The sequence below is a fragment of the Trichosurus vulpecula genome, chromosome 7, assembly GCF_011100635.1.
Source record: "Trichosurus vulpecula isolate mTriVul1 chromosome 7, mTriVul1.pri, whole genome shotgun sequence".
Classification (NCBI taxonomy): Eukaryota; Metazoa; Chordata; class Mammalia; order Diprotodontia; family Phalangeridae; genus Trichosurus; species Trichosurus vulpecula.
In genome coordinates, this window is record NC_050579.1 from 270,325,091 (window position 1) to 270,349,758 (window position 24,668).

At 52.1% G+C, this 24,668-nt stretch overlaps 4 protein-coding genes across 6 annotated transcripts; all 4 read right to left on the reverse strand.

Annotated features, from left to right (window-relative positions):
- Positions 1-730: 730 nt before the first annotated feature.
- On the reverse strand, positions 731-6,348 carry LOC118858361 (TAP binding protein). Its single transcript, XM_036768863.1, has 9 exons — positions 6,260-6,348; positions 5,921-6,099; positions 5,560-5,754; positions 4,630-4,875; positions 2,291-2,686; positions 1,722-2,063; positions 1,521-1,610; positions 1,211-1,248; positions 731-862 (listed from the first exon to the last, which is right to left on the reverse strand). Exons 2-9 carry the CDS (start codon positions 5,949-5,951, stop codon positions 851-853), a joined length of 1,350 nt encoding a protein of 449 aa, XP_036624758.1. The 5' UTR covers positions 5,952-6,099; positions 6,260-6,348; the 3' UTR covers positions 731-850.
- Positions 6,349-6,402: 54 nt separating this feature from the next.
- Positions 6,403-9,923, reverse strand: ZBTB22 (zinc finger and BTB domain containing 22). The gene is made up of 2 exons (XM_036767868.1): positions 9,901-9,923; positions 6,403-9,069 (listed from the first exon to the last, which is right to left on the reverse strand). Exon 2 carries the CDS (start codon positions 9,002-9,004, stop codon positions 7,127-7,129), a length of 1,878 nt encoding a protein of 625 aa, XP_036623763.1. The 5' UTR covers positions 9,005-9,069; positions 9,901-9,923; the 3' UTR covers positions 6,403-7,126.
- Positions 9,924-10,786: 863 nt separating this feature from the next.
- Positions 10,787-15,370, reverse strand: DAXX (death domain associated protein). Of its 3 annotated transcripts, none has more exons than XM_036769430.1 (8): positions 15,221-15,370; positions 13,873-14,125; positions 12,906-13,728; positions 12,575-12,789; positions 12,204-12,396; positions 11,564-12,050; positions 11,210-11,423; positions 10,787-10,992 (listed from the first exon to the last, which is right to left on the reverse strand). In XM_036769430.1, the coding sequence occupies exons 1-8, from the start codon at positions 15,358-15,360 to the stop codon at positions 10,933-10,935; spliced, it is 2,385 nt and encodes a 794-aa protein (XP_036625325.1). In that variant the 5' UTR covers positions 15,361-15,370; the 3' UTR covers positions 10,787-10,932. The 3 variants fall into 3 exon arrangements, with proteins under 3 accessions (XP_036625325.1, XP_036625327.1, XP_036625326.1); XM_036769432.1 differs by having other exon boundaries at positions 13,873-14,128; positions 15,221-15,293; XM_036769431.1 differs by lacking the exon at positions 15,221-15,370 and adding an exon at positions 14,962-15,091.
- Positions 15,371-17,037: 1,667 nt separating this feature from the next.
- On the reverse strand, positions 17,038-17,280 carry SMIM40 (small integral membrane protein 40). Its single transcript, XM_036766510.1, has one exon. It carries the CDS (start codon positions 17,278-17,280, stop codon positions 17,038-17,040), a length of 243 nt encoding a protein of 80 aa, XP_036622405.1.
- Between the last annotated feature and the right edge of the window lie 7,388 nt (positions 17,281-24,668).

The window sequence follows — 24,668 nt, forward strand, 5'->3', positions numbered from 1 at the left end:
CAGTGAGGGGGGAGCCGGGTACACAAGTTCGGATCCTGGGGATCGGTCCTTTCCAGAGCTGAACCCCAAAACGATGATAACACAAGGTGGAGAGCTCTCCTGGGCTGAGAGAGCAGAGTTATCAGCTAGTGGAAGATAGGGACGGGCGCCCACAGATCATCTCCCACCGCAGCGACTTCCCCAGAAACCTCGGGTTCATCGTCCCGGGACCTCTTTCGGCTGGGGTCTCGACTGATGAATTAAAGCCTCTGCTTTCTTCCTGCACTATCCCTGAAGTTCCAAGTGCCAGGTCTCCTCGGACGCTCTGGGTCAAGCTAAACTAATGCCCCTCTTTGAATAGTCTGGCCTCAGTAGCTTGAATTCCTGGGAGCCTCTTTACGACACTCCACCGTGTCGACTCCCTTCCCAAGGTCTGGAAAGCAACTCAGATCATGAAGTGTCCCCCTCCTTCTGCCAAAAGCTCCTGGAAGCTTTCCTCCCTCCCCAGAAGAGCCAAGCCTCTCACACCGTTGAACGGGGGGGGGGGGGGGAAGGCGGGGAGAGGCACACACGCCATGCACCTATCATTGGGCGCCATACTCCCCCCACCTCCTCTTGAGGGAGGGAGGTCTCAATTGTTTTTGCCCTAGGTGAAAAAACCTAGTTAAACTTAAGTAGTTAAGAATATTGAAGAGATGTGGGGCAGAGGGGTCGCAGAGGTCACAGGATGAACCAACCACAACTGAAACCATTCCTTTTAGTCCAACTTTATTCTCATGACAGACACACTTTCCCCCACCCAACCACCTCATATCCGTCTTATCAGTCCGCCAGGACTCTCCTGGAGCTCTAAGCACCTAGATCTTTTTTCTCAGTGGGATTTCTGGAAGCAAGAATGAAAAAAAAAATGCAAGCGCAGCATCATGTGGGCAGTAGGGGGCAATGGGGAGTTAGGGAAACGCGGGATGAGGCCATTGAGTCCGATTCCCCCCTTGCCCCCACCCCCACTCCCGTTTCGTAATTGAGGAAACAGGCCCCGCTATGACAAAAGGTCATGATCACTACTAGTAAGCAGCTGATTACGAATTTTAGGGGGTAGGGTGAGGCGAGTTTTAAAGACTGGTAGTAGGGAAAATTAAAAGTCTATCTGGGTGATGGAGCAGATGAAATGGGGACTGAAATTAGATTTTGGAGAGTACTGTAGGATCCAAGCCACCAGGGAGCTATTTACCTTTTCCTTTGTATCTGTGGAAGGAGGTAGGAAGGACGCTGTGGAAGAGAGATGGGGGTAAGAATGGTGGCAGGTTACATACCCCAGGCCTGTGAAGTGTGTGCATGTCTTGGGGTGTGTGGGGGGGGGGTATGCAGAAATTTCTGAAAAAGGAGAATGAAGGTGGGATTTTGAAACAGTGAATGAGTATCTCAGCAGGATGGCGTTGCTGTTGGGAGGATTGATACGGTGAAGTTTTAGGGGGCTAGCCTTTCCCAGGTTTTTTGTGGGGACAAGTTCCCAGCTTTGGGGATGAGAAGCAGAGACTTACCGACCCACCCCATTCCTTTGATTATCCCGAGAAGGAGAAATGCTGAGAGGAACAACCCTACTCCATCTTCCAAGGAAGGCCCAGAGACTCCTGGGGGTGGAGGAGAGGTGGGAGATCATATCCATTCTGTACAGGATTTGTGCTCCCAGCCCTTTGGACACACAGGCTTCCTCCTCCCCCCGTCACCCTGTCCTTCCTTACCTGCCACTTCTAGAGAAACCTGGGCACTGAGTTTTTTAGTTTTCAGGCTGGAGTGGTGGACCTGGCAGATGTAGCGGGAACCATGCTCCTCCACCGTGACCGGGGGAGGACGCAGGTATGCCGAGATGCTGACGGTGCCGTCAGGGTGATATCGGTAGCTGGAACGCCAGGCTTGGCCGCCTGCTGCCCTGCTCCCTCCTCCTGTACCATTCCAAAACTCCCAGGCCACTTCTAGCTCCTCCGGGGGGTAGAAATGGGAAATGAGGCAGTGGAGCTCTGGGGGAGCTTGCCCCGGGTATGCCCAGACCACAGGTGATGGGGTCAGGGTCACTTTTGGGGGCTCTGCAGGAAGGAGGAAGAGTATTGGCATTGTCAGTGCCAGGGGGCAATTAAACACAATTTTGCCATTTTAGCTTCATCTCAGTCTGGCCTCTTCTCAGCCCCCAGGAACGCTCAATTCCCCTAGGGACTCAACCTCTCTCCACACATCCCCCTCTCCCTCCCCCTTTCAGTCCCAGGCCCCTTCCCCTACTTCAGGTATTCCATTGTCCGGACCCTCCCTGACTTACTCCTTATTTCCAGCTCTAGGGCTACTTGGGCTTGCAGGTGAGGAAGGTGGACCGTAGCCAGGTAAGTACCCTCCTGGTGAGGCTTTACGATGGGCAGCAGCAGAGTCCCGTTCCCACTCCATGGGCCCTCCACTTCTTCCTGATCCCAGGCAGCAAATGCCACCGCCCCCTCTGGAGACCCTAGGGCCTGGCCGCCCAGTCCTGGAGTCACAGCCAAGAGCAGCTGTCCGGTCCCCCGATGCTGGCGCCGCCACTCCAGCCCGAAGGGAGGGGGGCCCAGGGAAGAGGGAGCTCCACCCGAGTTGGGAGGCAAGTAAGTAAAACTCAAGTCCAATGTGGCTTTCTTACCGGGCCTCACCAGGGCAGCAGGAGAGTGGGAGAGGACTGTCAACACGGCTTTGGGGATGGAGTGGAAATACAAGGGAGAAATGGGAGAAGGGAAGAGAAATGGGCATGAATCAGTAGGAATGCAGCAAAAGGGAGAGAAGTGAATGGGGGAAGGGGATGGAGTGAGTGAGAATTGGGGGAATGGAGAAGATTGGGGATGGTAAAAGGAAATAGGAACATAGGGAAGAATGGGAAAGAATTTGTGAAATGGGAAAAAATTGCAGAGAAATTGAGTTAATGAGGGTACTTCATTTAGGGAATCCCTTTCTCCTGACCAATTTCTATCTTCCCTTCCCTCTCCCCTGCCCCTCCCCATCAGTTAACCAGGCAGGAAGACCCTTACACTTTCCCCTGCCCCTGGCCACCTTGACAACAACTCCCCTTCTCAGTTCCCTGGTTGCCATGACAACACTTCTGCGCTCCTACATACTCTCATTAGGTACCCTTCGTCTTGTGAGGGACGGGCCCAGCGGATGGGCGCTTGAGATGGGAGGGGGCTGTCAGAATCTAGAGCACTGTGACCCTTCTCAGCCTTGAAATCTGTGTAGTCACTGATAAAACCCTTTACACTAACCATGTACATACCCATTCTCACTTCACACCCTAAGCTTTTACAGCACCAAGCAGCATTCCACTCACACACAGGGTAAAAAGTGAGTGGTGGGAGGAGAGGCTGGTCTGGGGAGGACCACGTTCATAGAGGCATGTAGTAGACTGAGGGCATCTAAGCTGGGTGGAGAGCCAGGGAGCAGGCCCCAGTGGGGGATGAGAGACAGGTGGTGGAGGTTCTGGGTAATTGACCCAGGGCCATCTCTGGTCTCCCCTAGTGGAAAAAGGGATGGAGATTAGGCCAGGTATGGGAATGAGGAAAGGGATGGAGGAAGACAAGACTATTTATTGAAGTTTATTTATATTAAATAGCTGGTCTGTAAGGGTAGAGATGGGAGATAGTTGCAGAAGAGAAGCAATGCACCCATTGGTGCCTGGAGTCTAGAGGGTTCAAAAACAAATTACGGTGCGTGGATGCTGTGCTAGACACTAGTGGATATTCAAAGTTTAGATGAGACAAAGTCCTTTGCCATAACGGACCTAAGTAGGCAGATATGAAATACAATGAACTATAATGCATAGTAGGTGCGTCACAGAGAGATGCATACGAGTTGTGTTAGGAGTGGGGGTAGAGCGGGTTATTAGATCTAGGATCAGGGTTAAAAAAAATCCACAAGTAAGGACTCAACAGTGTTTCCTTTGCAGCTGTGGATGTCCCTAGAAGGGGCAAACTTCATACTGAAGAAACCAAGTAGGCTTCGAGCTTGAGCCAAGGTTAGATAATGAGGCAGCTGCCTCATACTTAAATTAACTGTTCTACCTCTTCCTTCCTGTGGTTTGGCTTTGGTGAGGTGGTGGGGGATGGGATGGGGAGAAACAAGCCTATCCAAAAGGCAGGAAAAATTGGAGCTTGGGGTTGGGGGAAAGAAGTAAGGAGAAAGCAAACTAGGTGTTCGTTGCAGAACAAAGGGGCAGTTTATGCAACATGCGTCAGAAGGGCCTTTAGAAACCACCGAGTCTGTTTATAGAGGGAACGCCGGACCCCCGAGAATGGAAGGGTCACACAATAATAAATGGATAGCTGAACTGGAATTAGAATCCAGTCATCCTGACTCTTAGTCTAGGTGAGGCAAGTCGTCTTCTGTAGGGCAAATATCTGCAGGGGAATGCAACTGAAAAGAATGAGGAAAAGCGGGGAAAAGTGAAGGTAAGGGAAGTTAAGAGGGGAGGGGCAGAAGACCCTGTGTGCGTAGTCCTGCGTCAACTTTAAATACCTTCTCCTTAGAATATCCTGATTGAGCCAAGTAAAGGCGTGGGACAGAGCCCTGAGTTTCAAAGCTCCAAACCCTACCTAGGTCTGGCTGTAGGTTCAAGATGCCCCCTTCCCTACCTCTGTCCCTTACCTGTTGCTATGGTAACCGAGGAGGGGACAGGCTGGGACTGAGACACTTGCAGGAGGCTGGAAAGGCGAACCTGGGGGCTAGATAAGCTGAGCACCAGCCAATTCCCATCCAAGGACCGAGGAGAGTGAGGTTCAGGGGTTAGGCCAGCCGCCCAGTCTGAGGCTGCAGGGCTGGGGACATAGCGATTCAGCTCACAGCTCGGAGCTACTGACTCCTTCAGGGAGTCCCCAAGAGAGCCAGCAGGATCTGGGACAGGAGAAATAGGGAGTGTCAGCTAGGAGAATCAGGTCTGGAAAGCAGATAGGTGGCATCCCAGGCAGATCTCTGTTGGGTGGAGGAGATTAGGGAAGTGGGTAGAGGCTGAGAATCGACTTGGTAAGGCCTCAGTAAACAAAGGGAAGGGAGCCCAGAAGTGGGACTCATACTGCTACTTAAGAATAAACTTTCAAACAGAATAAAGAAAGATAATAATGGTTTACGTTTACTTTGCACTTTAAGGCATATAAAGCTCTGTACAAACATTAACTCGGCCAAATTCTCTGGAGTCAAATCTGACCTCAAAATTCACTTAACTGCCTTCTGCCTCAGTTTCTTGAACTGAAAACGGAGTTTTCTGGATTGTGCCTCAGTTTCTTGAACTGAAAAGGGAGTTTTCTCGACTAGATGGCTGCTTAGGTCCCTTCCAGATCAAGATCTGCGATTCTTAGATTAGCCTGTGAGATAGGTTGGGCAAATGCATCCTCCACATGTTACAGGTTCAGGTTAGGTAACCTGGCCAACGTCGTACAGCTAGTAAATGATCAAATTCAGTTGCAAGAACCCCTTTCTGGATTCCAGATCCGGTCCTCTGATGCAAACTCCTTGGGGAATGCAGGTGGAAGGGTGGGGCCACGAAGGGAGGCTTAGGGGTGTCCGACTCAGAACACTCACCGTACACTTTAAGATAGAGTGAAGGGTCAAGGTCAGGTCTCGGCGGCGGCTCCCCAGGCCCCTGTCTCAGCAGCAGCACAGCAGGTCGCTTGGTCACTCCCCGAAGCATGCCCCCACCACCCTGCTCTTCCACAAACCAGCACTCCAGCACCGAGGGCCCCGGACGAGCAGCGGCCCATCTCACCGCCAGTATGCCTGGGGAGAGGAGGGACGCTGGGGAGAGGGCTAAATCCTTAAGGAATCCCCTCCCACCGGGACCCCAATCTGAACGGGGGTCTAGAGCGCTGGGACACCTGATGAGAGGGGGAGGGGCAACCATGAGACCCACCAGTGGGCCTCAGGGGAAAGGGGGTCACCTCACCTAAGGCCAGGAGCAGGCGCAGCGGCTTCATAGCTCCTCTCCCAAGCCCCACTGGCAGCGACTGCCGCCGTTAAAAGCTTCTCCTTTCACTTTCACTTTCCCCTAAAAGGCTGGTGCGGGTGCCGGGAATCCCCTTCTTAGCAAGAAGCTTGGGGAGGGAGGAGCTGAGATACCAGAGCCTAGAGACGATAGGCAAGCTTGGGACACCCCATCCGGTGGAGTCCCTCCTCATTCCTCAACTACCAAGTCCATACAGACCTTCCCAGCCCCCACCGCACCAAGTCCCCACTCCCTTCCTTGGACCCAGGCCTTTGGCCACAGAATCATAGCACTTCGTACCTGGAGAGAGACTTTGGAGTCATTCAGTCCAATTTTGGAGATGCAGAAACAGAGACCTGCCTCCCCATATCCCTAGCCACGCCCCCCCCATCACTTCCTCTTCCTTTCCCCCCATTAGCAATGAAACACAGGTGATTGTCAGGTCAAGTGAAGAGACCAATAAATATTTTAATCACCGTTAAAAAAAATAATAAAATTAAAAAATAAAAACCTTAAACTCCCAAAACTGGCTCCCTCCATGTCCTTGAAAGCCCCTCTATGTGCATACCCCTTGGGGACTTACTGCAGGGATGGAGTTAGATGGGAAATGGATATAGGTTTAATAATCCTGTAAAGGGGGAGAGGAGATGTGGGAAGAAGGAATGAGGTGGCAGGCCTAGTCACCACAGTGACACACACAGACTCCAAGCACGAACTACAAATGGGACCACCTGCCCTGGAATCCTTGGGCATTCAGGACATCACTACCCATGCACACCCTTCTCCAGGCATCAGATAACCTGAGGGGCTGGGTCTTAAGTGTTGTTTATCTACCTGTTCCCACTAGTGGAGGGGAAAGTAGAAGGCTCACAGTCCCAGGGTTTCCCCATGTTGGGGAATGGAATGAGGTGGGTGGGGGTGGGGGAAGAGAACTGTCATGAATTTCCCTCTTTATATACAAATCTATGCAGGAGAGGGCATATCTCCTGGGATCCTCAGTCCCATATCTCCCTTCCCCCAAACCAAGGATTTTTGGAGGAATCAAGCCCCTGGCCTATGCCCCTACTCTTCCTTTCCAGGGATATCAGCCCCACAAAAGAGGATTGTGGGAATTACTCATCGGCTGCTTTCTCCAGCTCTTAGATCTAATCATGAGGGAATAGTCCTTTAATGCCCACCTCCACTGCCATTAAAACCCATCTCCACCTTGTGCATTCCTGGTGGGGACCAGACCCTCCTGTTGGCGGGAGAAGTGGTCCCTCCTACCTCATCTCCACTGCCACCCCCAGGAGGCTCTCTCTTGGGTAGCCCCATAGTCCCTGCGGACCCCCCTCCCCCCAGGCGATGTCTCCGTTCACAGTGCCCTCGGTGCCGCATGAAGCTGTCCCTCCACATGAATTTCTTCCCACACACACCACACTCATAAGGTTTGAGGCCTGTGTGGGTCTTCATGTGCTCGGTCAGGTGGTGTTTCATCTTGAATTTTTTGTTACACACAGGACAGTCAAAGGGGCGCAGATTCAGATGCATATTCACATGCCGATCTCGCATGCTCTTGTGCGAGAAAGCTTTCCCACAGTGACAGAGGAAGATCTTGTTCCCATCCCCACCACCACTGCCACCAGAACCACCCCCACCACTTCCAGACGCTCCCAGGTTGCCCCCTCCTGACCCTCCCAAGGTCACAGCTCCATGTTCAGCCTGGCTTCCAGGGGGCTGGGCTGAGGCCTGAGAAGAGGAGGGAAAAACTAATATTTGGTTGCCCTGCATGTCCAGGGGTAACAAAGGGCGGGGCTGGTGGGAGGTAAAGGAAGAGGGGGCTGGTCCTCCAGGGTCATCCAGCCCTGGCCCAACTGTCCCAGACTCATAAGGGCCAAAGTCCTCAGATGATTCACAAAAATTCACTTGTTCCTCACCCTTGTCTGGGGGGCCAGTCAGTGTCCGTACATCAGTAATACTTAGGCCAGGGTCAGTACTCCCACCTGGTGGACCCCCCGAAGCCCCACCTAGCTCCTCATCCTCATCGTCCTCGCATGTCAGTACCAAGTCTTCCTCCTCCTCCTCTTCCTCCAGGTCTGGGTCTTGAGAGGCAAGAGGAGCTGGGGCAGGGCAGCCTCCCCCACGCTTAACGTACACCCAGTGTTTCTGAGGCACGATGCTGGGGGGCACATAAGTAGGGCGCCGTAGCCCAGCCCCAGGGACTCCCGCCCCAACTCCATCCCCTCCGTCATCGCTCAGCTCATCTGCCTCTAGCAGGAGCTTGCCAGAAGTGCCACCCCCACTGCCCACCACACAAGTGGGGAACAGAGGGCCTCCTCCACTCCGTCTTTCTCCTCCCCCCACGGAAGAGGCTGGATATGCATCGTGAGAGGAAGATGAGAAATCACCGGAGTCTCGGGGGCTGAAGTAATTGCTGCTGCTGGGGGACTGATTCTCACTAGCCCTGCTGGATGAATGAGGGCGGCCCGAGCCTGCGGCTGCCGTGGCCGGTCCTGTTCCCCCAGCTCCCGTAGGGCCTCCTGCCCCAGAGGCGACGGCTGCTGCGGTGGCCGTGGTGGTGGTGGTGGCTGCGGAGGCCCGGCCCTCTCGAAGGAGCTCAGTGCACTTGTCCACGATATGCCACATCTGGAGCACCGAGCCGACAGTGAGAAAGTTGACGATGTCAGCAGCGGCCATGCTAAGCCGGCCTGTGTAAGCAGAGGCCAGAACAGTCTCGAAGGCCCCAGGGTCCATGACACTGGGCAGCGATATTGAGGTCATGCCCTTGAGCAAAACTTGGTCATGGAAGTAAGGGGAAGAAGCAGCCAAGACAGCCCGGTGAGCCCGGAATTCACGGCCCTGCACTCGGATCGACACGTCACAAAGCTGCCCCTGCAGCCGCTGCTGGTTAAGGGACTCCAGCAGTGCACTGGTCACTTCTGGGAAGGACACGTGTACCACAGCCGCCGCTGGCAGCGGCAGTGCGGGAGGTGCCAGCGACATAGGCAGGGGTAGAGGGGCCCCCTGGGGAGAAAGTGGGGATGGCTCCATGGCAAGGAAGACCATAGGGAAGGGGGCAACCCCCCCCAGCCACAGGAACAGAGAAAGAGGAGGGGCGGCCGGGGGGGTCTCTGTGGAAAGAAAGAGAAGAGATGGGTCAGGAAGGGGCTTCTTTGGGGATGGGGAGCAGCTTCCTTCCCACGCTCTGGGCTCTTTGACTTTAGGCACAGCATAGCCGTTAAAGGGGGAAGGGAGCTTGGGGGTGGCTGCGGAACAGGGGAATGAACACCTGGGCCGAGGAGGACCTGGACTGCCAAACACCGGGTGGATGAACAGTGGCCTCTGGGTCACCTCTGCTTCTCTGGGCCTCAGTTGTCTCCTCCGTTAAATGAGGAGGCTCCACTAGGTCATCTCTGAGATCCCTTCCGGGTCTGATGTTGTGACCACATGATGTCCTTTCTACTCTGCCAGCTGTCATGTTTACAGATGGGGAAACCGAGGCCCAGGAAAGGGAAGTCACATACTCTTCCTTTCAGGAACCTACTTTTTGTTTTGGCCCCTTTGGGCTGTTTTGCCTCCACGTGCAGAAGATGTGAGAGAGTCTCACGAATTTCCCCAGGGTGTTCCCCCAAATCTTTCCCTCCCCTTAAAGCCCCACCCCCGGTGCTTCCTCAGACCACGCCTCCTCGCTATGGCCACGCCCCTTCACCTCCAACTCCGCCCCCACTCAGACCCTGTCTTCCCTGGAATCCCCGTAGGCTCCGCCCCCTATTTAGACCACGCCTCACAGGATCCTCCCCCGGCCCCTCCCCCTCGCATCTTCTAGACCCCGCCTCCTCACTCCACACCCCCCCATCACTATCCGACCCCACCCCCCTCTGGTCCTCCCACCACTGCACACCCAGCCCTCCCTTCTGGACTAGCCCTCCTCCCTCCCCCCCCAGGCGCGCGTCCCCGCTTACCGGGCCGCGCGCCCCCGGGCCCCCCCGCCCCTCACTCAGCGGCCAGAGCCGCAGCCCGGGCCCCTCCCGCCGCCATCTTGCGCCGTCTCCCTCCTCCCTCCGCCCCCGGCCCGCCCCCTGCCCCGCAGACGTTAAGGGAGCCAGCCCATATTCCGCCGCCCTACTAGGACAGATTTCGCCGACTCTGCCACTTCCCCTTTAAGGAATAAATACCTCACTCCACTTTAAAGGTACCAGTACAATTTCACCACGGCGTATTCACGAACCGTTTCAGCCGACTCGGTGTTTTTCCCTTTAATAGAGTAACGCTGCCTGTCCCCAATGACGATAGGTTCAGGAACCAATCCATCATCGCTTAGGCAACATGAAAGCAAATGAAAAGAAGCCGAAATGAGAGCCAACTAGCCAATGGCGGCACAGACACCTCCGCATCGCTACCATTGGCTAGTCGGCTCTCATTTCTGCTCCCTCCCTTTCACCCGCCTCCAGGCCGCGACGGCTTCTCTCAGAGAGGGTCACGCCCCCTAGTCCGGCGCGGATTGGCTAGAGACTCCAGCTCGGCGCTGGATTGGGCCCCTTCTTCTTGCGGCGCTACGCGTGGGGAGCCGGGGAAAGGAGGCCGGGCCTTGGCGAGTGCTTTGCCGGCTGGTGCGCTAGCAGGCAGCGGAGCGTCAGGTGCGGAGCAGGCGGTTGCTGTGCGTGAATGGCGGAAGCCCAGGCCAGAGGGGCAGCGGCAGGGCCGTGGCGGAGGCCGCAAAGCCGAGAGCCCAAAGATCGCGCAGGTTACCGAGCCGGAGAGAGTTGTGGGGTGCGTTAGAGAGGGGGCGCCGGCTGCCCAGGGTCGGAACGGGGCAGGAGGCGCACGGAGGGCAGAAACGAGAACAGATTACAGTAAGAAAAGAACTTTATTTAGTCTCATTTTTATAAACCTTTAAAGTTTTTATTATTTCCAAAACACCAACAAAAAGGGTACAGCTGAGCTCGCCCCTCCCCCCCAGACCGTGGGAAGTGAGGGCAGGGAAAGCCAGACAGCTAGTCAGAGTCTGAGAGGACGATGATCTCTTCGGGGTCACATTGTGTTGCCACACTCATCTGGGGGAGAGGAAAAAGAATTGGGGAGAGGTTGGAGAGTCAGACAGGGGGCAGACCTAGCTCTGAGAGCCGCCACCGACTTCAGTATTCCTCACTGCACAATGACAGAGCAGCTCGAGAGAGGGAGAAATGATAAGCGTGTGGTGGCAAAATCAGAACAATGAGGACACACGGCGGCCAGACAGACGAGCACCCCTCCCCACCCCCCATTTCTGACCTTGCAGGCTGCAGGCCTGGGCGCTTGTGGTCTAGGGGGCCTGGATGGCGGAGGGCTACACCTAGAGCTGGTGACCAAGCCATGGCTGGGCGAATCTGCTCCAGTGGACGAGTCAGCAACTGGAACCAGGGAAGAAGCCACGGGGGAGGGGGCGCCGGGGAGGTGACACCTCTTCCCGTTCTCTCGTTCACCTGCAGCTTGCACCTCAATGCAGCTGGGGAGACAGGAAGTGATTGAGTATCAGTACTTCTTGAAAACCCCCATTTCCCAAAGCCCACGTAGTTTACACTCTAAAGATCACTTCGTGGCCAAGCAGCGCCCCCACTCACACCCCATTCCTCCTTTCCATGTTACCTGCGCCCGATTAGTTCTGTTTCTGTCATGTCTTCCTTCCGAGACTTCTTGAGGGGGGGACTAGGAACCCTCAGGGTGTTAGGAGACACCCCACCATTGAAGGAAGTAGAGGTAACAGTGGCTGCCCCATTCTCCAGGAGGCTGGTGGGGAGGGGAGGTACTGGGCACTTCTTGGGAGAAGGGAGGTCCCTATCCTCAGGAGAGGGGACTGTGTCCAAGGGTAAGGCTTCAATCACCAACTCGAATAGTTGGGAGGCTGGGCTTTCAACATCCTGGGACAACTCTTCTGGTGGGAGCTGTTCCTCATTGTCTTCGTTCTCCAGGCAAGTGGGAACAGGTTTCTTCCTTTGAGGTAGGGAGTATGACCCTGACATTCCTGCGTCATCGTCCTCCTCAGAAGAGCTGCTGCTATCGCTCCCTTGTTCAGGTTCCAGCTCCTGCTCAGCAGTCCTCTGTGATGGAGACCGAGAAGCTACATATTTCTTACCTGGAAGTGGTAAAAAACAAATAGGAGGCAGGGTTAATATAGAAAGTAATTAATAATAGCAGGAAGAAAATGGGAGAGCAAGATGGGAAACCGAATATGGAGAGAGAAAACAACTTGGGAATGGTATTAAAATCCATCATCCTCACATAATACCTGGCTCATCTTCCTCCCCTAGGCCCTCCTGGCTCTCTTCCATCTCTTCCTCTGAATCTGTAAGCTCCTCATCTTCATCTTCTTCATCATCTTCTTCCTCTTCCTCATCATCTTCTTCATCCTCCTCCTCATCCTCATCTGTCTCAGTTTTGGAGACAGTGGGGCAGGATGTGGACTTTTTCCCACTAGGCCCCTGCAAGACAGGGAAGACCTCCAATGAAACCATTCTCCCAAATCTTTATTCTCCCGAGTACTTCACCTCCCACAACTAGTTACTCTCTTCCCCAGAGACCCTGTATAAGGTCTGGGCAGGATCCTGCCCTCCAGGAATATCTGATCTGACACTGGCATCCCCTGTCCTGCCTCCATACCTCTCCCAAGTCTGTGGATGCTGTTGGAAGGTCTTCATTGTGAAGAGCGTTTCCTCGGGAAACTCGGGCTCTCCTTCTCTGTCTCTCGCCCTCTTCACTCTCATCTTGCATCATTGCATATTTGGAGATCACTTCATCCAGCCGACTGAGTGCCAGACTTCTGTTCTCGCGAAGCCTACGGGCCAGGACAGGGTCTGACAATGCAGGGTCAATGCCTGAGGTAGGAGGGAGGTGTGCAGTGTGAAGACATGGAACTGGAACTCCTGGTTCCAAAGCCTAAGGAGTAACACCCTCCCCACAGGTCTAGTGTGTGTGGCCCCACGCCCAGTACCTGGCCTATAGTCATCTGTGAGGTGACAGCCAAAGTTGTAGACGAGATCAAGATGGCGGCGCTCCTGTAACTTGGTGCCAACATCCCGAAAGGCATCCTGAGCAAGGAGCTGGAGCTGTCGCCTTGGGAGGCAGAGGCCATGTCTCGTGGCTGCCTTTTCCACAGCCCGAAGGACGTCCCCGTAATCAGGAAAGGTGTCCGGGCCGGGCCTGTTGATGAGGCGCTCGACGCGGCGGTTGACCTCTGGGTATCGAGTGCCCCGATAGGGTATCCGTTGCTCAGTCACACGGCCCGTCAGGGAGCTACATGCTTTTAACTCACACAGACGCCCAAAGAGTCCCAGCAGCTTACGTTTCAGCCGCCCCTCCTGCAAATATGCAGAGTCCGGGTCATCTAGCTCAGATAGGTCCAGCTCCTTTTCCTGCAGTCGCTTTATCTCTCCCACATACAGTGCCAGCAGCTGCTCCAAGCGCTGGATCTGTCTCCGTGACCCTCGGGGTCGTGGGGAGCCAGAAGCAGCGTCTTCAGCAGGGGCAGGGTTAGAGGAAGGATCGGCAGGAGGTGCGTCCCCAGGAGGCTCCGTGGAAGCAGGGGTCAGGGGCACCTTCCTCTTGATAGAGTGGGCTTTGAGCAGCGTACAAAGCTCGTTAATGAAGACATACAGCTTGGTAGGCCGGGTTTGGGCCCGAGACAGGACCCGAGAGAGCACGTTTCGGAGCTCGGCCGAGGCCAGGAACGTAGGCCGAGCGCGTTGCCTTCGGTTACAGAGGTATGGGACGACCTCAGGGTGTTCTCCAGTTTGCTTCTTACACAGATCAAGAAACTGGGGTGGGGAGGGGGAAGGTGAAGGGAGAAGTCCAAGGGATGGGAGGAGAAGAGACAAGGGAGGAGGTTGACAAAGACAGGGTTAGTGGGAGAAGCGGATGAAGGCCGGCTTCTTTGGCTCCCCCCCCCCCCTGCAGCTCACCTCCTCAAACAGCTTCTCGTTCTCCAGCTGGTAGCACTTCTTGCTGTCCCCACTACTGCTGCTGCCTTCCCCACTGGACTGGAGGGAATCAGAGGCTGCTGCCAGGGGTTCGGCCTGACTTGGGGGTGGAGAGGAAGGCCCTGGCTGGGCAGCTGCTTCATCCTCATCGTCATCGTCCAGCACGATAATGCTGTTAGCGGCAGCCATGGGGGGAGCGAAGCCCCTGGTGGGGGTGTTGGGGATTTCAGGACTCCTGCTGGGGGGGATGGGGCCTCAGAGACAGCCCCTCCGGAACATCCCCCCCCATTCTCATTCCTCCTAGCATCGGTCTCACGTTACTCAATCTATGCCTGTCCCCCCTCCCCCATTACCATTTCCTACCCAAGGACTTATCCGTCTGACCTGCCTGTCATCTCGGGGTGTCCTGTCCTCTGAGCCTGGGCTTACCGCACAAGCTTCCTCGGAGACCCCCTCCCCGCCCCAAACTCTCAAGTCCCACCCATCGGGCTCCATTCCTCCATCCTCTCCCCTCCACTTCCGGTCCCATCTTCTCTACTCCCAGCCACCGAGATCTCATTCCCTCTTAAACATCAGCACTGTCACGGCTGCCACCCCTGCCCTCCACGTCTCACGCCCACGAAGGAGCCGAGGCCCTCTTCTCCACACCCCGAACCTCGGCCCTCTCTGTCTGCCCGTGTGCCCTCCGCCTCTCCCTTCGGAGCTGTCAGCAGCCTGGGCAGGGGCCCGGCAGACACTACCTCTCCTGCGCCTGCTTCTCACTTCCTCCTTTCCTCATGGTCCCCGCTCACGGCCCCCTGGCCGGACCCCGGGAGCCCCCAGCTGAGCCCCGCCTCCCGCAGGGGCTTCCCTCCCCCCGCCCCCCATTCTCGCACTCGCGTACACTCTCACACACTCACACACACACACACACACACACATATGTACACGCGCGCGCGCACCCGTGCGCGCGCACGCTCCCTCCTCAAGGGAGGGTCTCCGGCCGCCTTCCCCCTCTTCCCACCCCAGCCTTGTCGCCGGGTCCTCCCCTCAGACTCTTCCCTCCTCCCGCCCGCCTCGTGCGGCCCCCACCTCAGAAACAGTCCCTATGCCGCGGCCGCCGCCTCCGCCGTCGCTGTCCGTCCCTCCCCCCCTCCCCCTTGCCCCCCGCTCCGTCACCCTCCGCTCTCCCTCTCCCTCTCTCTCACACTCTCCGCCCCCCTCCCGCATCAGACTGCGCAGGAACGGAAGCGATCACGTCTCAGCCCCTCCCAACGCGTCCCTGGGCGCCGCCATCCTACCCTAATGGAGTCGGCCGGAGGGACATGGGAAGGGACGACACACAAGCTACCTGCTCGGGCCTTCTACGGGAGACGGAGGGCAAGTCGCCCGGTGCTTCGCTTGGCCCACTCCGACCAAATGCCTCCGTTGGGAGGGCTTCTCTGAGGCTGGGGCCCTCGGAAGTCCCCGAGGGGAAAGGGGGGAGGCCATGTTGTCGTACGGCATCTCGAATGACGCAGGGAACCAAATTAATGGGGGGAGGGGAAAGGCCGCGAGGAATATATATGTCCGGGGGGGGGGGGGGGGGGTGGTTGCCGGTCTGAGGTCACGAGATGGAGCCCTTGCTCTACCAATCAGAGACCGGCGTCACCTCGGCCTTTCCTCTAAGGTTTGCCCAATAGCGCTCCCAGACTAGTATTGGCGGGCGGGAGGGGGCGGGGAGATGGCACTAGTGGACCGTTCGACCCGTAGTGGGCAGGAACCGTCCCTCCCATTGGCATCCAAGGTGGGCCGACCTAGACGCCCCAGAAGGACTTGGGCGAACAACGCTGAGAAAGTTTTCTTTGGAGCTTCTGTGGCTGTATGACCCGGACTCCGCGTTTGATGCGTGCCCGGGCCCCTCCGGCCTCCCAGGCCGCCGAGAATCGGTCTGGAGGCTACGGGCTCTACGAAACGGGATCATTTCCATACATACGGGATGTATGCACGTAAGTGACCATCCTCTCCACCGATCGGGCCAGTCTTACGGAAGTAGTGCCGCGCTCGACCCTGGGGGTCGCCGAGGTGCAAAACGCGGACACTTAGCGTCGGGGCACCCGCTAGAAGGTCGCCGTGGCAACCAAGCGACTGGGGGGCTGTCCCGCGCACCCTCGCCGTACGGCAAGATGGCTGCCTCCAGGGCATGGGGAGGAGTGCGGGGTGGGGGCGGGGAGCTCTCGTTTCGGACTCTCTGGAGTCTAGGGGTCACGGGGGCTGCCGCCCTGTGGGAGCGGCCGGTGGAACCCGAGCACTTCGTGATGATGGGGGAGGTGAGGGGCGTCCCGGGTCCTCGACCGGAAACGAGGCTCTTAAAAGGCCGATGGCGTGTACGGAGTTGGGGGGATGGGGGGGCGGCCGGTTACGGCCGAGAGGAGGAGGGAGGGAAGAGGAAAGAAGCCGAAGCTGACGCTTCTCGCTGATCCCCAGCTTTATTGGGAGGAGAGGAGAGGCCGGGAAGAGACACGGGGCTGGTGCTGGGGCATGTTCTGGTCCCTGGGGGGAGAAAGCAGGGTTAACAAGACGGGCACCGGGGCCGTCCCCTCTCCTTCCTCCCACCGAGCCTGGGCATCTCCGCTCTTCCTTCCGGTGCCCTAGCAACGGAGGCGCCCAGGAATAGGATTCTGGAGACCTGGGTGCTAGTCCCGGTTCGGCTCTAATATCTTTGGGACTTCGTTTCCTCCTTTATAAAATGGGGGGTGACCAAGATCATCTGAGGAAGCTAGGCCGAATGCCGGGCCTGCCATCAGCGAAACCCGAGTTCGAGTCCCGCCCCAGGCACTTGGGCAAGTTATTTAATATCCGCTTGCCTCAGTTTCCTCCTTAAAATAGGGATCGGAATAGAACCTGCCGCCTCCCGGGGGTGTGATCATGGACGGATGAGATAACGTTTTCAAAGCACTTTGTACACCTGAAAGTGCCCCATAAATATTATTGTTATTATCTGTTATTTCCACGAGGGACCCCTGGCTGTCAGCATACCTCCCACGGCCCTCCCCTTCCCCCCTCCGCCAAGAAGCTTGCCCCGTGTTCCCTCTGCCTTTCCTGTCACTCGGGTGCCTCCCACACCCCCAGCAAACCTCGGGCCCGGCCCAGTCTCACCTGAGCTGGGAGGGAGGAGGCCTTGGGGGGTCACAGCTCCAGCTCCTCTTCTCTTGGAGGGGTTCCAAGCAGCCAGCCCCACAGGTTGGCCCAGGGGATGGGCCATAGCAGCTTGTAGGCGGCCTCTAGCATCAGCACCGCCAGGAAGAGGGCCAGGAAAACGAAAAAGGCCCGGTCTAGGGCCCGAAGAAAGGGACCCCTGGGAGGAGTCGGACCCCGGGCGAATGCCAAGAACACATCCCCCTCGTCCCCATCGCCCTCCTCCTCTGCCATCCTGACCCGAAAGCCTCCCAGCTGAGCAGATGAAGCCGGACGGGGACGCGGGCTCAGCACTGCTTGGATTAGTGGTCCTAGCGGGGAAGGAGTTTGCTGCACCTGCCCCCTGTGACCTAATTCTCCACGGACAGAAGTAGTAACTGTAATTTTCCAAGCGATTTCCATGTATTATGTATTAGTATGGAGGTCCCACGCCATCCCCATAGAAGGAGCAGGCTGGTGGATGGAATCGTTCAGTCACAGGGGTGAGGAATGTTAGGACTGGTCATTGGATAAAGACAGACCGATGAATTTCACCGCACAGGAAAAGCCTGCGTTTGAAGGAAAGGATAGCAAAGCACTTGGGACGCTAGATGTAGAAGAGCTAGGAGCCTGAGGATTCGGTCTGAGCCAAGCCTGTTGAGGTGTCAACCGTGTGATTGTGAAGATGTTCTGGATCGACGGTAGAGAGCTCATCCGGTGGAGATCAGAGAGACTAGACAGCTGGTGGAACAGGGAGGCCCCAAAGATCCTGAGCCCTCACGGCAGAGAGAACTGACCAACTATGAATTCAGAGCCCAGCGGGTGCTGCCATGCCTCAAGAGAATCTCATGATTCTTCGAAGGAAGAACCAGCCTACCACTAACCAGGAGCCTTGAGTTACCCTTTTGCCCTGTGTGCCGCACGACCTTCGTGCTTTATACTTGTGCCTGCTCTATCGGTGGGGAGTACACCCAGAATTGTGGGGGTGGGGGGGAAAGGGATTTTTTTCCATCCACTGTTCTTGCCGCTACACTTCTAGTGGATACCATCGTAGTAAATACCTTCGTTAAAGGTTGATTGGAGGGCATTAGATGATTATCAATGGGAAGCACGTCAGTGGCGGCTCCTGAGCTAGAAACTCACCTGCCTCTACCCCTAAAACCCTGAAAGTGATACATAGCCACTCTCTGGGAACACAACTGGCCAATATAAACTGAGAATCGGGGAAATGGCCCTAGAGGGAGTGTTGCCTATACATTTGAGCTTAGCCACAACTCTTTAAGATAGCTCCACTTTACCAGATGAAGAAATAAGGTTATTATTCTTGACTTACCTACAGTTACGCAGGTGCTGAGTATGACCAGAAACAAAAAATTTCCTGATTCCAAAGTCTGACAGCATCTGTCATGCCTCCAGGAACTAAAGGCTTTTCATTCTGATACGCAAACAGTCCCAAATACCCAGGGTCCCGGGGCCACTTCTACTGACACCACACTGACTGGGTTTCAGAGCCTGTCAATACTGCTTGCTCAGGAAAATCCTTACTTTGGAGACTGAGATAGGCAACTAGGGCCCCTCCACCATCCCTCTTTCCTGCCATTATCTCAAAAATATCCACCAACTTCTAAATCAGAAGTCAGCTAAAAGAAGTGTATGAGCAAAGGAAGCGCTGAATCCTCTTCCTTCCTTTGTGTACATGTTGGTTCCTGTAGACCTAAATTTCTTCTTGAATTTGAGAATTCTAGGGTACTGATTTTCACAGAAACAAACCTATGGAATGTTAGAGCTGGAAGAGACTTTAGCAATAATTTAGTGTAAGACCCTCCTTTGAAAAGGAGGAAATAGGTTCACCGAGGGGACGTGACTTATTCAAGGTCACGCAGTGAGTTTGTCAGTTTATGAAATTGTTAATGATCTGATACTGTTAATAATAAGTAATTCTGAAAAGTTATTTTGGAGGTAATTAAACCTTGGCATCAGTAAATGAATACCTAATCTAAGATACTTTATTCATTCTAAAGCCAATATTAATAATACATCTTTTCTTTTCGGGGGAGGGAGAAGGAAAGAGATGTTAGAAATTTCATTTTTAACTATAGGGTCACATGCACTAGTACAAGTAGTTTTCCTCTCTGCCGTAGTACCTTCCCTTTACTGGGGCACTGGAGGAAAACTGATAGGTAAGTGAGCATTAAAGTCCATTGGCTTCTGGAGGTGTTGTAACTACTTTATATACTGAGAAAATCAAATTGATTCCATTTTTAATCAATTCTGTTTTTGTAATTCTATTTGTAGTTGATTTTATTCTGTATTTTGTATAAGTACCCAAGACCCTTTCTTTGTCTCTAAATAAAGGAGTTTGTAGGTTCAGAAGTTCAGCTTTCCTCTCTGAGTTAAGTTGTCCCCTAAATCACCTTAATTCAAAGAAATAATATTAACTCTACACATTTTACTGCCCAGGCACAGTTAAGGGAATGCTGTTATCACCTAACAAGCCTTGTTAAGATGCAAGTGGGCACCAGGAAGTCTGTTATCTTTGCTCCACTCACAAGCCCAGCAGGATGTAGCTGGGCTCCATAATTCAATCAGGGGTTGTCATTAGCCCCACATTTCTGATTTCCAGCCAATTATGTTGTCTCTCATCATTGTTTTCTTTGAGCTCTGTAACCAATCATAATTTATTGCCCACCTATAAAGTCCTGTTCATTGGTCTGTGCTTCTTGTAAAAAGTCTAGCTCACCTTACTTTGTGGTCTTAGCTTTTCTGAGGAAGCTAAGACCCTATTTATTGGTAAATTCTACTGACAAATTGATTGTGCTCAGACCTTTGTGCCTCAGTTTACCTTAATTTCAACTACAACAGTACAATCACAGTGTATCCCACTAGGTCACCCTCCAATCTGAGGCTACTAATCCCAGGTCTCTTACACATGCAAAAATATATATATATAGAAATATATAGCCTATATTTCTTTATATATATATATTCTTTACATGCTCTAAAAAGCACTATCATCTTTCCCAGTGCCTGCTTGAGTTTTATCTAGAGTTTAAAAATAAAAATCATCAGTCTACAATATTTCATACGTTTCTCAAAAATTGGCTCATGCCTCCATTTCCTATTCCTTCTTAAATTCTCGTGATTCAAATAATAGCTTAGGGCACATTTACTGAGTTAAGTGAGAATATAAAAGGCTAGGTATCCAAACTCCTGGTTACTTCACAAATCCTCTGCTTCCCCCTTCCTGTCACAACCGTTCGATATCAACAGTGTGACAGGATGTTGCTCGTGACCCAAGTGAACTTTTAAGAGAGCACATTCTTGGATTTGATTTTTCGGAGTGAAAGGAAGAAAGGGTGGAAATCACCCATCACTTCCTGGTCACCATTTCCAAATCATGCCGCCGTCCATTCCACGGCCTCCCTTTCTTTTGTCGTTACTGTTCAGTCCCGTCTGACTTTGTGACTGAATTTGGGGTTTTCTTAGCAAAGATACTGGAATGGTTTGCCTTCTCACAGGATTACATCATTTGTCCAGGGTCAAGCAGCTATCAGATTTGAAATCAGGAAGACAAGTAGTCTGGACTCCAGGCCAGCACTATCCACTGTGCTATCTAGCTGACCTCTTCCCTTCTTTTTAGCTCTTCTTTTTGTGTTGTTTCTCCTCTTTTAGGGATTAGACTCCCTTGCTTGCTTGTGTTTGTATCCCCAGCACTTAGAAAAGTGTATGGCATATATTGAACACTTAATAAATGCTTCCTCTGTCTGTCTATCGTTTCACTGACCTTAACTTAGGTTAATCACTAAATGAACATCTTCTATTTCTGATGGTCACCAGAGAGTCTTTCTAATTTTTTCTCTGTCACCATAACTTTCACCATAGGTTCAGGGTCCCTCCAAACTCACCTTGCAACCACTCTATCCATGATGCATCTCTCGGTCATGTAGTGCGAACTTCCTTTGTGCTCACTGTTGTTCTGTGTCTTCTTCTAGTGTCTTTCTACTTCTGGCTTCTGTGGGAGAAAGTTGTGGAAGAAGGAACACAACAATGGAGAAGAATTTAAGATGGATTGGAAGGAAAATGAAATTGTTTAGGTGAAGAAAGTTAGAGGTTGAATTTGAAGACGAGAAAAATTCAAAAACATTGAAGGAAGTTTGAAGAACAACCTCCACGCCCGGAGAATGGTCCAGATTCTGCTTCTAGGTTGAAAGATAATTAGCTTTAAAAATAATTAATGAGGATATAAAAAGATTAAGGAGGATTAGTGAGTTGAACCTAAAGAGGTAAATTCAGAAAGGAATGGAGAAGATCCTTGGCTAGGCAAGGTAAGTGAGAAAAGGTAAGTAGAACGATTAGAAGGTCAATCAGTTTAATAGTTTGGTGAGAGTGAAACAGGAGGTTAACAAAAGGCCGAAGGGGAGATGGATGTGGTCAAGCTGATCCAGGTGTGGTGGTATAGAACTATAATTGTTGCTACTGGGAAAGCTGAGTGAAGCTGATGAATCAGTTGAGCTCAGGAATCCTAAGCTGAAGAGGGACTAAAGCCAATGGGTATCCACATTAAGTCCAGCAATAATTTGATTAGCCCCTTGAGAGGGCAAACTGATCCACATCTTTACTGGAACAGATCAAAGCTTCTGTGGAAGTCAGCATTGGGGATCAGACCTATGCATGTCCACTATATTTCCAGCCGTATCAGGTGAAAAATGAAAGGGCAGGAATCAGTCCTTAGGGGTTAGTCTTTCTTGGAAAAGTTACTTGATTAAAAAATGAAAAACCATTCTAGTATCTTTGCCAAGAAAACCCCTAATAGGGTCAGGAAGAGTCAGATGTGATTGAACAACAACAAAAATAATTGGAGATTTCTAGGGAGTTTTTCTGGAAGGCTCTTGGCTGGGGTCTGAATCGTGGCTTGCCAAAAACTGTCAGGTGAAAGATGAAATGACTGAGGACTTCAATTCCCACACAACCTGGTGAATAGGGAGATCCAGTCTCCATAAAAAAATGGAGGTTGTCAGGTTATTAAGAAGTAATAATTGACTGTAAAAGTTTTAACCGGGTGCTTAGGATTGAGGTTAAATACTGAGAAGTATCTTTTAAAAAACAGGACTGAAAACCTTAACCATTTAGAATGGAAAGAATTGCGCAGTGACTCACTCTGAGTGTGAGGTGTTTATGTTTTTACCAATGGAACGACTGTTTTCGGTTGTTTTTCAATTGTGCCTGACATTATCATCATCTGGGACTATAAAAGTCTAATTAAATGAAAGGCCTGAGAGTGATCCTGTAAGTTTTTATGACCTTAAAAGAAGAATGGAAAGGGTAGGGGAAGAGTAACACACTGGGTGGACGAAGGGAGAGAAGAATGGCAAAGATTGTCTTGCATGAATATGGTGTGTTAGTAGAGGTCTTATACCACAAGGAGCAGGGAGTTGGTGGGGAAGGAAAGGGAAGGAAAGAGACTCTGGTAGACAATGCTTGAACTTCCTCTTATCTGAACTCCTCAAAGGAAAGAACAATACACACACACACACACACACACACACACACACACACACACACAGGTATAGAAATACATTGGGTCTTCTTGTCTAAAATACTGGAGATGTTTGCCCTTTCCTTCTCCGGCTCATTTTATAGATGGACATTTACTAGCTGGGTGACTCTAGGGAAGTCATTCAACCCCTATTTGCCAAACTTCCTCATCTGTAAAATGGGGCCATGCTGGAGAAGGAAATGGTAAACCCCTCTAATATTTTTGGGACTTGTCCACGGCATCACACAGAGTTGGACATGACTGAGCAATAACTGTGCCAGGCATTGTGTTCAGCACTTTACAAATATATTATTATTTGTTTTTATGTAGTATTTTATATCATACCATTGGACTCAACAACTCTATGAGGGAGGTGCTATTATTCCCACTTTATAGTTGAGGAAACAGGCGGCTAGAAGTTAAGTGACTTGTCCAAAGTCATATAGATAATAAGTTTCTAAGGCTGGATTTGAACTCGTCTTCTTGACTCCAGGTTCAGCATTCTACTCTATCCAGTGTACCACTGAGCCCGGGCTCCTGGCTGTCATTTTTGTTTAATTTCTTCCCTGAATATAGGTGACAGAAAAGCAGTCCTGAGATGGACACATTCATCTAGGAAGGTTGCAAACAACCTTATGAGTTAGAGAGGTTGGAGACCCTGCCTCCGTTGGTTGGAGCTAACTTGTGGCAAGGAGATTTTTCTCCTCCTGCTATTATACCTGACTTTCTAGACTTCAAAACCATGTCTTCTCTGCTGCTGGTACATCCTGGAACTTTTCCTCAGCACCTAGGGCTTCCTGGCCCTAGAAAAGCCTTAGAACATATTTGTCCTGTTTACTCTGGAGTATTCCTCCATGAGACCCTCTCCCCTTCTACCACTAGTGAGTTCCTTCTGGAGCCTCCCTTTTGGGAAAGAGTCAATTCTCCTCCTGGCTGTTCCTGACTTTCTGAACTCTGAAACCATATCCCTGTATCAGGTATCTTCCTCTTTTCCTTCTCCCTCAATTTTTAGTTCCCTTTTGTGTATTGTCTTTCCTCATTAGAATGTAAGCTCTTTGAAGGCAGGGACTTTATTTTTGCTTGTATTTACATGCCCTGAACTTAGCACACTGGGCCTGGCACATGGGTAAGTGCTCAATAAATGTTTGTTTCTTTCTACCCTCCCTCCCTCCTTCCTTCCTTCTTTCCTTCCTTCCTCAGAGAAGATAGCCGATGGGGGGTGGGGGAAGGGGAGGAGCAGTCAATTTCTGGTTTGGCTCACTGGAAAACATGGAGGGAGTTGATTGCACAATTCTGAGCTGAGATGTGTCAGTCATTTACCAAAGGTTTGGTCTAAAGAAACAAACAGAATCAATTTCCTCTGTCGACCTGAAAGTTTGGTTAAAGGAGGCAACAAGCTAGGTGATATGTAAATCCATATTGTTTATTCCCTTAAAGCTAGTGGATGGATACGTGTATGGAGCCAGACAAAATCTGACTGCCTGAACAGAAGAATGAGAAGGTTTAAATACATTTTTAGAACAGTTGCAATTCAGCATGTCTGTGTTACTCGATTTTATGATCTCCATGTATGTTTAACCATGACACAAGAAAAGGACTTTTCTAAATTGAATAGGTTGGGAATACAGTAAGATGAGGGAGTTGACAAGGGTCATTTGAAACTACGACCCAGCGTTTCTGTGTTTAATTTACCATTAACATTCCATAACATAGTATATGCCCATAAAATATTAAGCAAGATAGTTTCTCAGGTTAAGGGTCTCATCCTTAATGGCTAATAGACAGAGGAAAGAATGCTCTTAGGTCAACCTGATCTGGCCTTGTTGACATGGAAGAGGTATTCTCTGAGTTTACTTAGAGAAGTAAGAGATTGTTAGGTTCAGGTTCTTCTGCTTAGTTCAGGCTCTGACCCTTATTGAAGTTACTAGATTGATATTAAATGATTATCACCCCTTAACCAAAGAAAGGTTTGTCCTAAGAACAAACAGAATGGGGTTCATTTTACCAAAGATTTGAACAAGGAAAAACAGAATCAGGCTTTACCTGTGCTATAACATGCTTATTTATTCTTATTAAGCCAGGGAATCATGCATGATGGAGTCAGAAA

Coding starts and splice junctions, on each gene's coding strand:
- LOC118858361 (XM_036768863.1), bottom strand. CDS start 5,951: ATGAAGCCGCTGCGCCTGCTCCTGGCCTTAG. Junction 5,755..5,920: donor GCGCCTGCTCCTGGCCTTAG/GTGAGGTGACCC, acceptor TCCTCTCCCCAG/GCATACTGGCGGTGAGATGG. Junction 4,876..5,559: donor ACTCTATCTTAAAGTGTACG/GTGAGTGTTCTG, acceptor CTCCTGTCCCAG/ATCCTGCTGGCTCTCTTGGG.
- ZBTB22 (XM_036767868.1), bottom strand. CDS start 9,004: ATGGTCTTCCTTGCCATGGAGCCATCCCCACTTTCTCCCCAGGGGGCC.
- DAXX (XM_036769430.1), bottom strand. CDS start 15,360: ATGGCCTCCCCCCTTTCCCCTCGGGGACTTCCGAGGGCCCCAGCCTCA. Junction 14,126..15,220: donor CCCGTAGAAGGCCCGAGCAG/GTAGCTTGTGTG, acceptor CCCCCCCAGCAG/GAGTCCTGAAATCCCCAACA. Junction 12,790..12,905: donor CACAGATGACTATAGGCCAG/GTACTGGGCGTG, acceptor CTCCTACCTCAG/GCATTGACCCTGCATTGTCA.
- SMIM40 (XM_036766510.1), bottom strand. CDS start 17,280: ATGGCAGAGGAGGAGGGCGATGGGGACGAGGGGGATGTGTTCTTGGCA.